This window comes from Gavialis gangeticus, unplaced genomic scaffold, assembly GCF_001723915.1.
Source record: "Gavialis gangeticus isolate Ggan-Ray unplaced genomic scaffold, GavGan_comp1, whole genome shotgun sequence".
Lineage (NCBI taxonomy): Eukaryota > Metazoa > Chordata > Crocodylia > Gavialidae > Gavialis > Gavialis gangeticus.
This window is the reverse complement of record NW_017728994.1, coordinates 45184662-45196801: the sequence shown is the minus strand read 5'-3', so window position 1 is coordinate 45196801 and position 12140 is coordinate 45184662. Positions and strand designations below refer to the sequence as shown.

The 12140-nt window shown below is 51.0% G+C and overlaps 1 protein-coding gene across 1 annotated transcript in view; it reads right to left on the bottom strand.

Moving 5' to 3' along the window:
* Window positions 1-12140, bottom strand: part of HPSE2 (heparanase 2 (inactive)) — a 178223-nt gene that overhangs the window by 164298 nt on the left and 1785 nt on the right. Inside the window, exon 2 of the mRNA XM_019502127.1 lies at window positions 3442-3534. Within this exon, the coding sequence (XP_019357672.1) occupies window positions 3442-3534 (93 nt within the window). The remainder of the gene's footprint in view (window positions 1-3441; window positions 3535-12140) is intronic.

Here is a 12140-nt window from a genome sequence, read left to right as displayed (position 1 = left end):
CCGGCTCGCTCCTGCCGCCGGAGCCGCGCGCCCGGGAGCGGAGGTTCCCATCTCCGGCCGCCCTGCAGGCGCCGCGGCCCGCGGGCACGTGCAGAGCACGGGAAAGGTTTCTCTCTGACAGCTCCGCCCGCTCCAGGGCCCTGGCAGCTGCCCTCCAAAGATAACAGTTCATGCAAATCGCTCCCAAGCCGGTCAGACTTGAGACATTAGCAAACGGTCTGACCATGAGAGCCACCCTCCACGCCTCCCACCCTGCTCTTCAAAGCTGCGTGGCCTGCTTCCTGCAAGCCACCCAAGCGGGCTGGCCTCAGACCCCAAGTTTCCCTTGCTGCAACGCTCTGCGCCTGAGCCGACGCAGGACAGCCCTGCTGGCTTCGCTGCGTGCACGGCCCTTTGCTGCACAAATAGCCCCGGAGAAGCTGCGGCACCAGCTGCCGGCCAGGTAGGCAGGAGCCTGTCTCCGTCGCCGGGGCCCAGGGCGATCCGAATGCAAGAACGGCATGCGGGCCTGCTGCCCGGGACCAGCGCGGCCCACCATCAAGGGGCAGATAATAGCAACCCAGGACTGCAGCCTTCGGGGCCTGTCGGCTCAGGGAGACGGCGGAGCGCTGGCTTGTGGGGCGATGAAGGTTTACACAAAGCAGATGATGTAAGTGAATCCTGCACAGTATAAAATAACCATTAGAGGCACATGGACTTTGGCCCCACAAGTCTGGAGCCCAGCGCAGCTTTCCCTTTGATAGGGCTGCTCTCCTGTCCCGGCGCCGCCTCAGATACTGTTTCCAGCACGCTGATGAAGCCATTTGGCATGCTTCAGATAAAGGGAGAATCCGGGCAAAACGTGTCTCCCCTTATTTCTCTCCTCGCTTCTATAAAAGCCAGGCAGGGAGAAACCAGGCGAAGCGGGGCTGGGGACACGGCTCCGAAGGATACAGGATCTCTCACATCACATGCAGCCCAGCTTTCCACGGGGCTCCTTCAGCACAGCCACGTTAAAATTAATTGCAGCAGTGTGTACTGGAGGAAATCTCCCCGAGCAGAACCTGATCGCTCGGCTCGCAGAGCACCAACGCCACGGGAGAACAAAGGAAGCGGCTTTTAAGCGACATTCCTGACCTGACAACAACACGTTTCTGTGGCCGCCAGCTCCGTCGTTACCACCCCGTGCACGCCACTCCTGGAGGAGAGCCCAGCACCGAGGTCCAGTCCCCTCCTGGCGCGCTCTTGCTGCCACAGCCCAGGAAGCCACTTGCTCTGCCAACGTTTTTCTCCACCAGGGAGAGTACTAGGAAAATGGGACTCGGGGCGTACTGGGAGGGCAGGGAACAGCTTTCAAATCAGGCTCTCAAAATCAGGGCTTTGTGGGGACAACAACAGATGTAGGGACAGCACAGTGTAGTTAGAGAGGAAAAGAAGAAAGACATCCGACGCTACTAAATATGAGCAGGAAATGCTGAAAAACGGGCTTCATCATGGAACAAGCTCCACTGGTGTATGGAAAACCAAGACTAGAAGCGTTTCATGGGCGCGGGGTGGCACCTGACGGTCCACAGGGCTGCGAGGACACCGGACTGCAGTGCCTCCGTGATGGGCGCAGAACGGCAGTGTGGATCAGACAGACATCGGGGAAGAAAGCAGATGCCTTTGGGGGGCACGGACACCTGGCTTCATGAGGCAGGAAGGGACCAGTCCCCTCCACCGGGTTCTAGGAGAGATAAAGCCAGTCTTCTGGTAACATTTCCCACCAGGCACAAGTGACTTAGGAGCCTAAATCCACTTTCAAAGGTGACTTCTCATAAGAACGGACGCTCGCTGCCTCAGCCGCAGCCGTCTAGGCCCAGCTCCTGCCTCTCGCTGGTGGAGCAGGTGCTTTGGGGAGGGCGAACAGGGCACATCTATAATTTTCCACCCCTGCTCCTCTCCCATTGAAGCTTCCAGCAGCCAGAGCTTTAGCCAGGTCCAGTTCAGAGGCTTCCCCCGTCTCCATGCTCAATACCCACTGATGGACCCGCCTCCAGGAACGGATCCAATCTCCTTTTCAACTGGGCTAAGCCTCCAGCTTCCACAAGTTAAATACTCACTATGTGGAAAAAAGAAAGAAGGGAGGAAAAACCCTCTCCTTCTCCAAGTTTTAAAATGAAACGATTAAGTAGCAGGTTTGTGTTTTGTGACACAGCGAGTAATAAATCCCTACGGACTTGATCTGCACCATTTAAATATTTTGGAAACCTTTATCATGTCCCCCCTCCAGCATCCTTTCTCTAAGCTCTTTTCTAAGTCTCCCAAGTGCCTAAGTCACTTTTTTCAATGGGACTTGGGTTCCTCAGTCACCTTCGTGCCAGTGGCAACTGATGGCCGAGTGCTGTGGCTGCAGACAGCCGTCTGCGCATCTCCTCTAAAGCCGGATGACATTTTAAGGTGAAATATCGGCGCTCTGGGCAGGTCGAGTGAAAACAACACTTCTCCCTCTGTCGCTTCCTTCGCCACGCTCTCCTCAGCCAGTCCTTCCCCTCCAGGCCAGCCCGCACAGATGCGCCGGGAGGCTGCAGTCACCGGCGGAGCCAGCCGCATACAGCAACAAGGAAGACACCAGCCAGGATCCCAGCTGGGAAGCTAGTTTTGGGACCAGGAGAACTGGGTGGAAACACGTGGGTGGAGGAAGCTGAAGTCCTGAGGGGATCTAGATGCTTCAGCAGAGAAGAAACTGCCTGATACGCGTCTCTTGTACTTGCTTTACCCACCGATTTCAGCAGCTCCTCCCGATGCATCCTGGGGTCAGGGGAGAGAGAGAGGTCCGCAGGCTGCACGTCTTCACCCGGAACGTGCCACGTGCCGAGTCCTAAAACAAGATGCGGGACGAGCTCTCCCTGGGCACAGGCGTGGTTCGGAGAGGAGCAGCCCTTTGCTGCTGTTCTGCTTTTCCTGGCCAGAGCCGAACCAGCGGCTGCAACAATTTGCACCAGCTGAAATCCTGGGCCCCTCTCCTCCGTCCTGGTAAAAGTGTTGTTTCTTTCTTATATTATGATAATTACTTTTGAAAACCTGGCTCATTTTTACTCTTTATGCCTGTAAACATTTAGTCCAAGGCTTTGTTAGATTTGTAAATAAATTTCTCCATTTTCCCTTTACGCTGTACTTGCTGTTTTTAATCTCCATGGCAGCCATGGAGAAAGCGGAGCGGGGGAGGACAGGAGAGGAGGAGGAGGAGGATGCCTGAAGAGTTTGTCCAAAAACACATTAAGCATTTTCCCAGCATCTCCAAACAAACAACAATCCTCTCGCTCCCTAAAAGCTAGCTCCACATCCTCTCACCTGCTTCCCCCCCGCCTTTGGGGCAGGGACTCATCTGTGTGTGGGTCTGACACCATGTGACTAATATACATTTCAAATCACGACATCAGTAAACGTAAGCCCGGATCCGGCAGACTGTTGCAGACGTACCTAACTGGTACCAGCGGTTCCTTCGATTCCTCCGCACCTCCATAAAAACAGCCTGAGGAGCGAGCGACTCGTGGTAGCAAAGGTAAGTCGTCTCTGAAAGACAGAAACGCAAGGGGCAGCTCCCTAGAGTGCTCCAAGTGAGGAGGTTACAACGAAGTAGGCATAAAGGCAATTTCAGGCTCAATGTCTAGGGCAGGGTTGCTCAACCGGTGGCACAGAAAGCCTCTGTGGGGCACAGCGGGCTGGGGAGGGACTGAGCAGGGAAAGGGGATCAGAGTTGCGCTGGGGAAGGGCACAGGGCTTATCCTGTGGCACACCTGCTGAGGATTTTGGCCCTGCTGATACAGGGACGTGAACAGTGCGATGTTCAGGACGTGGGGAAGCCTCCATCAGCTGAGACGCTTCAAACCAGAGAGTCCTCTGCACAGAGATGTATTGTGAAGCACTCCCTAGGGCGGAGTTGTATTATTATTATTATTATTAGGACTAGATACGGTGTTGTAAGGAACAAGCCTTCATTATCCAGAAGAGGTGAGAAGACCTCTTTCCATCTGAAGCATCTCCAATGCAGTGACCCCCAGATAGCTAATGTGGGGTTGGGGGTTTAGCATCTATCACTAAGATGGAGGCCAGGAAAATAGCTAGTGGAGGTCACATCCAAAGTTTTGTAAGGTGTAGGGACAGAGGAATGTTTTCCAAGGCCTGCCTTGGTAATTTCTTTGTGGGTGAAAGCCTACCCAGCAAACGTGAGCTGTGATGGATGGCCTAGGAATAGAGACAGCAGCAGACAAGCAAGGTGAAGATTCAGTACGTGAGAATAAAGGAGAAAACACTACCCATGCACACTTTCTCCAAACAGATTTTCTATTTATTCATTTCCTTACAAGCCCTTTACTGCAGTCAGAGTGACTTATCTTCCCAAATCAACTTCTGAGGCAGAGAGCAAGCGGAGTGCATAGAAAGTGGTAAAGATGTGGTTATCGGACCATGTAACAGCACAGCAGATTCCTTCCATTGAGGCTTTTGCTCTTTCTATGCAGGAAGTGCCTATTACCGTCATCAAATGAGCCTTAATGTCCTCTGCTAGGGAATGCTCTCTTGGCTTACAAACCTCTTCTACACTAATCGGAAGGCCAAGGCATAGTAATCATGGACTTAAACGGTTTTTATTCTTTGCATCTTGGATGGAAACAAATAAAGTGGCAGATTTCCTGTAGTCAAAAGTGTATATAGGACGAGTGCAACAACAATGCTTACATTTCTATAGCCAAGGTCAGACGCAATGTCTCAACTCCTTGCCAGGCCTGTGAGGCAGAATTATCTTTATTTTCCTTAGGGAGAAATGGAGACAGGAATATCAAAGCTTTAAAAGACCTGAAAATGAAGGCGGGGATCTATCCGTTCTGCCATCGGAGAATTTAGCCAGGAAAGTGGCAGAGCTGGAGGAGGAGGGCAGGCGTTTGCAGGGGAGGGAGCGCATGCGGTCTGCGTTTTCTGCAGAGATGTTCTGCATTCCATCAGCAAAAGCGAAGGAAGTGGATGTGAGCGGTGGACTAGAGAGGGGCAGTGGGAGGACAGATGAAGTGCTAGGATAGAAGAGCATGCAAGTCAAGCATGGCAGCGAGGGTGGAGCTGCACACAGAGACCGCGCGGGAGTCGGAGTCGACTGATAATGGCAAAAAGTAAATGAAAAAATCAGAATCGTTGCTGGGCTGAAACACCAAGCAGCCAGAAGTCCTAGCTCACTTCATATTTTAAATATGGTTCTTACTGGGCGTAACGCAACCTCTGAGCACTGCTGGGATACAATCGCTAACCAGCAACATCAAGGTGATCGCAGGCCAGCAAGCCCGAGCAAAGTTTGGAGAAGACAAAGTCGCGAGAGTGACCAAAGTATACACAGAGAAGTGCAGACCGCGACTCAGGCCCCAGGACTGGCAGCACATTAGACACGATCCATCCAGACGTTGGAGTCATCCAGGATAAGGACAAGGATGAAGAAGAGAAGAAAAAGGAACCAGAGGGAGGGGACCTGGGCAGCAATAAATCACCTGCGCAAGTACGCAGTGGAGCACGGCTGGCTAGCCGGCAGTCCTGCAGAAGGACCTGGGGGTGCCAGCGGATCATGAGCTGAATGCGAGTCAAGAGCGTCGTGCTGTTGCGAAAGAGACCCAACGTGGGGACATGAGCAAGAATGTCATATGCAAGACATGTGAAGTAATCCTTCCACTCGACTTGGCACTAGTGAGGCCTCAGCTAGAAAACTGCACTGAGCTCTGGGCACCACAATTCAAGAAAGATGTGGAGCAAATGGAGGGAATCCAGCGGATGGCAACAGAAATGATCAGAAGCATCGAAAGCAGGACCAGTGTGGGACAGCTGCAAGGGAAGAGGAGAGGCTGGAGGGGAGTCATGACAGTGGCCTTTAGCTATGCAAGAGGTTGCTGAAAGAAGGAAGACTGTTTTTCATTGCCCACCGGGGATAGGGCAGGAAATGACGGACTTAAATTGCAGCAAGTGAGATTTCAGTTAGACTTTAGGGAAGAATAATCTTTCAAGCTATAAGGATAGTTAAGCACTGGAATAAAAAGTCTTCGGAGCTTCCTCGCTGGAGGTTTTTAAGAGCAGGTGAGACGCACCCATTAAGAATCATTTAAATACAAGAGATCTGTCCTGGGCAGGAGCACAGACTAGACGATTTCTCAAGGTCCCATGCAGCCTTGTTTTCTGTTGTTCTATGACTTCCAGGAGGCTCAGTAAAGCTAAATGAAAAGAGGAATTTCTATCCTGAAAAAAAAAAAATTCCAACATTTCAAATGTGTTTTCAAAAAAAATCTCCTAACTTCTCCCAGGACAAAAATTAGGATAAATGCTCGTTTGGAAGCGTTGAGACATTTTTCTCAGCATTGCTCTGGTTTCTCTCCAGATGCCCCCAGGATCGTGTCCGGCTGGGCCAATACCGTGGCAGAAGGCAGAGCCCCAGTGCATTCTGGGAGAAACAAGCCGAGCCAGAAAGTTCAGCCCCCAGAGAAGACGGCCCGCAGCACTTGGACTACAAAAGTCTGAGAGGCACCGCAACAGCTCAGGGAAAAAGGACTCATGTCAAATTAATCTACAGCCAAATACTTCATTTTCATTTTCTAGGAAGAAAATAAAAAAACCCAGCAAGGGGGACACAGAGTAACGCTGAGCTGACCCGGAGCCAAAGATCATTTGCATTTTCCAGGAAGAAAATAAAAAAAATAAAAATGCGGAAAAAAATAAAATTAAGTTCTGTGGGAAGTTGAAGTTCAGCAGAAACTGTCATTTGTGTTGGGGCAGGGGGGATTTTAGCAGAAAATTCCTGCCCAGCTCTAGCTGGAAGCAAGGGGGAGAGGCCGAGACCAACGTGGTGAGGTGAAGCCCTTTATAGTGTCATGTTCAAAGAGGGAAGTGAAGAATTTGGGAAATCTGTCTGGAACTCCATGAACTATCCAGGAACGTGATTTACCAGCTGCTTAATATGAATCAGATGCATTTTACATGGTACGCTCGGGTCGGCCTTTCATTGTCATTGTTTTCTTCCCTCGGCTAGGAGCCGGGTGGGGAAGTGCAGCCCGATGACAGCAAGTTCGGAGACGGACATTCGCGTTGCACCTACAGCTTTGCTGGCCCCAGCCTGCGAGCGCCTCCAGCCTGGCAGACCAGCACACCCGCGTGCAACCCCGGCGGGCGCGGATGTTCGCTGGGTGCAGCTCGCCGCCCAGAGAGACGGAGCAGGAAAGCCCCATAAATTAGTAGCCTGGGCGTCCCTTCTGTACTTTCTGCAGCGCGGGAAAGTACCCGTCTTCCCCCTCCCTCCACTTGTTTTCTTTCTTCTTTCTTTCCCCCCTCTGCAGTTCTCCAAAACTGCTGGCATTTGGGGCAAGTCAGACATACAGCTACCCAGACGAAAACGTGCGTGCAATTGCGCGCCTAGCTTGTTTAGAAACACGGGCTGTTATTTTCCATCCAGCAGAACCTAGAGGAGGGGGATCTGTGACGTTGTTTGTTACAATCATTTGCATTTGACTGTGTGCAAAAGCTTGATTTATACAACGACTTTCCTTCTGTATTCAGTATCACCATGTGTCATTGATTATATATTTAAATAGCAGAAATGAGTTAAACCTCATGACTTCCTCCCTTTAGCTTCCCCGTCAGAAAGGGCCGTCTTTAACCATTATACAAACTCCTCAAAAAATAGCTTGAACCAGAGCAGGGAGCTGGCTGCATCCTCAGGAGACAGAAAGACAAGTAATCAGGGACTGAGGGCTGTGCCTAGTCAGCAGTGCTTTCCCAACATGCAGGAAGATGCTTTTCCTACCCAAACTGTTCCTGCCTAAGTAAGCTGAACAAAACAAGGCAGACTGCCATGTACAAAAAAAAAAGCACAGCTTCCCTTCCCGGGGATCCTGATTTCAACCTGCTCCAGACATCAGTAAAAGAGCTTTCCTGTCTCAGCATCTGCTTTGCATGCTCATTAGAGACGCCGGCCCTCACCGTCATCATCATCGTTTGCAGCCATCAGCCTCGGGAGACCGTGGTGGGTCACCGGGCGGGCACCACCACAGCTCTCGCAGTTCCCAAAGCAACGGGCTACCGAAGTCGTAAGTGGGACTGACTTATGTGCGCTTCGGCCTTCCTTTCTTTCCTCTGGGAACAGGCAGCCTTTCTAATACAATCCCTTCATTTCCCATCACAGCAGCCCTCAGCTTCTCCCAGGTCCTAAAGAGCCGCTATGAACAGACCCGACCCCACAGCCCTGAGGGGTGGGCAGTTCCAGTCTGCTCTGTTCTTGGGGGTCAGGCCCCAAAACCAGACTCAGCTGAACGGACCTCTGTACAAGGCCCACCCCGCTCCTCAGCCCGGTGCCTTCCAGAGGCAAGCCTGTATGAGTGCAGCGGTGGCTCTGTCTGGGTCAAAGCTCCCCTGCACCCTAAACCAGATGGATCCTAATAGTTAAGGGGTGAGAGAGGGAAGTCAGAGCTGGAGCTTGGCCTTGGAAGGCAGGAAAAAGTGGGGTTTAAGCCAAGTTTTAAAGAGGGAAACCAAGAACTGGGGAAAGGACTCCAGTTCCTCATGTAGGAGCAGTGACACAAGGTGAGGAAGCATAAAAGACAAGGAGACCATAATGTGAGGGTACAAGAGGAACTCATGGAGGAAACGGAGGATAGGATCAGTGCATGGATGGAGGGGATGCATGGAAGACTTAACCGATAGGGTACAATCCGGACAGAAGTCATTGCAGAGCTTCAAAAGGTGGGGATAATAACCCCCCACAGTCCCAACCGGCTCAGACAGGTGTTCATCAAAGACCCATAAGAATAGATGCTCTCAGAGTGAAGTATGGCAAAAATACACTCGAGTTCACAAGGAAAAAATGTAGTTCGTTACTGGAAAACTGGAACGTGTCCTTAGTATCTACTGAAGTTACGTATGTGCTTGTTTTAGTGACCGCAGTTTAAAAAGAGATCTTTGCAAGCGTTTTTTTTGCAACGAGCCAGAGTTTGAGTTTCACTGCTCTAAAGTTTTTGCCTGATGAGTTTCTCACGTGGAGTCACAGGAAAGTAGGGCACTGGAGGTCATCTCATCTAACCCCCTGCTCAGGCAGGATCATGCCCCTCTCTGCCATCCCAGAAGCGGCGTCTAACCCGCTCTTCAACCCTTCCCGGGACGGAGTCGCTACAAACTCTCCGTTTCTGTCCCAATGCTGAACCACCCTCACAGTGAGGAAGCTCTTCCTAGCCTCCAAACTAAATTTCCCTTGCTGCAATTTAAGACCATTACCCCTTGTCCTGTCCTGTGCGGCCACAGAGAACAGCTTATCATTATCCTCTTTATAACCACCCTTCAGGTATTTGAAGACTTACCAAATTTCCCCTCAGCCTTCTCTTCTCCAGACCGCATCATCCCACTTCTATTCAAGCAGCATGAAGAAGCCTTCTTCTGAGACCTTTTGTGTTTTTATTGCTCTCTGCTGGACTCTTGCTCATTAGTACACATCCTTCTTGAAGTGTGAGGCCCAAAGCTGGGCACTGCTCTCCCGGTGAGGTCTCCCTACTACTGGAGTGTGGAAGAAACACTGCCCCTGACTTCTAAGCAACACTTCTCTACAACCCAGGATGCTGTTCCCTTTTTTTGCAACAAGGGCACACTGTTGACTTATATTCATCTTAACATCCACTGTAACCCCCCAGTCCTTTCCGTAGTACTGCAACCCCGCCAGTCATTCCCCAGGCTGTATTTCTGCATGCACTTGTTCCATCTTAAGTGCAGGACTTTGCACTTGTCCTCACCGAATTTCATTTGATGAAGTTGGGACCATTTTTTCCCAGTTTATCCACGTCGTTCTGAATCCTAATCCTAACCACCGGAGTGTCTGCAACTCCAACCAGCCTGGCACCATCTGCAAGTTTGCTAAGTGTGCACTTGATTTCCTTATCCAAATCATTAATGAAGATGTTAAACAACACCGGACCCAAGGTAGACCCCTGGGGAACCCCACCCCCCAGGGTAGGTGATCCCTCTTCCCATTTGGAGATCAAGACATTGATGATGACTCACTGAGCACAATGACCTAACTAGTTATGTAGCCATCTTACAGGCTAGATGAAGCTACTGTATTGCCATAGCTCACTAACGAGACTGTCATGGGAGACAGTGTCAAAAGCCTTGCTGAAGGTGCCATACGTCTCAGTCACTGCTCTCCCCATCCAGAGTCTATCACTTTGCTGTCGGAGGAACTCAGGTTGGTCAGGCATGACTTGCCCTTGATGAACCCATGTTGGCTGTTCCTGATCACCTTACTCCCCGCCAAGGTGCTTGGAAACAGAGTCCTTGATGACATGCTCCATAACCCTCCCAGGTGTCAAGATCGGACTGGCCCGTCTAACTCCCCCACTCTTCCTTCTTGCCTTTTGTAGAGATGGCCACTATATTTGCCCTCTTCCAGCCACCTGGAACCTCAGACCTCCACAAATTCTCGAAGACAATAGCCAGTGGCTTTGCATCTCACCCAGTTCATGAGGTCTCTTCCAGCCCTGAACGTCTGTGAATATGTGCGAATTCCTCGATTACTCTGGGTGCATCTCATCCAGCCCTGCCGACGTGCAACATCCAGCTTCTGTAAGCAACCTCTAAACCTGTTCTCTCTTTACTTTAAGCTACTTATCTCCTCCCCTATCCTTGCTGTCAACTGTTTGTCATCTGGTGGCTGACCTTATTCACAAAAGCAAGGCGGCATTAAATACTCCAGCCTTCCCTGCTTTGCCTGCCCGTTATTATTAGCCTGCCCTCCCACTCCATTCAGTAAAGGGTCAACATTGTCCTTGATCTTCCTCTTACTCGGGGCGCACTTGCAGAATTGTGTTGCCTTTGTTGTCCCTTGCTACTTGCATCTGAATGCATTCGTTGGCCTTCCTGGTTTTCTCCCTGCTTGCCCCTGAAATACTTGCCCCTGCACACACGGCCAAGTTCCACTTTTTGTAAGATTTGTTTCTGACTCGGAGTTTGCTGTTTAGCCAGGCTGGTCTCTCATTGCACTGATTGTCCCTTTGCATCAGGATAACCTGCACTTGCATGCTGCGATGGCCTCCTTAAGATACAAGCAGCTCTCCTGAACTCCCCTCAGAGCCTCCCTGAGTTTAAGTCTGCTTTTAAGAAGGTCTTTATTCTGCTGCTCTCCTTCCTTCCTTTCCTATCATTTCATAGTCACTAGTGCCAAAGTGGCCTTCCACTTCATGTTCTCAGCCAGCTCCTCCCTCTTCATGAGCAGCAAATTGAGAAAAGCTTCCCCCAGTTGGCTTCTCCAACAAAAACATGCTAAAGCACAACTTGTTTTGGCTTTTCCCATTTGATAGGGTGTTACTTGGATCCAGCTATGTAACATAACCTAAAAAGATGCTATTAATTCCCAGAATGTGTCTTCACTAAGGAAAAAAAAAAGGTGTGTTCTTGCCCTCCGTTAAATAATGCAACAACTAGCCCAGGGCAAATCCTTGTGAAGACAAGGCAGCTGGTAATATTCCCATGTGTTAGTTCAACTTGACCAGATAACATGTGCAAGAACTGTGGATTCACTAGCATTTACCCCACATTAGCTGTTGCGTGTTCACCAGTGGGGCAAGAACACAACTGTGCTTCGCATGAAGGACCCAATCTAGACAAGTCAGGAGAGTACAAGGCCCTGGAGATGGGTTATCATCCTATGAACAGGGCCATATTTCCCTCCCTCAGACACCCCACGTGCTCCTCGAGGAGTGCAGGTCCCAGCTGTGGTCACTGATGCTTTTCAACCTCCCTTCTCTCCGCTTGCTCACAAGCGGTTGTCGTGTTCACCCTGCAGGACGCTGGCCGGGCCCAGTGCCCAGTTCCTTTGTGTTTGCCCAAGGAACGTCTTTGCAGACCTCTCACGGGCTCTTGAAGCAGCAGCTTGATGTGTTGTGCTACAGGAAGGGCGTTTTCCCCTCCTGTTGCTACAGGTGTGTGTGTGTGGGGCGGGGGGAGGCGAGGGTTGGCTGAAGCCTTTGCGACCTGTGGTCCAGCTGGGTCTAAAACCTGGAGGTCCCTGGTTAGAGAAGCCCCAGGATTAGCCTGATCACCACATGTGGGATCAGGAAGGAGAGTGACCCCACAGTCAGGCCAGCGTAGACAGGGGATGGAGGAAGTTGCCTTCCTCT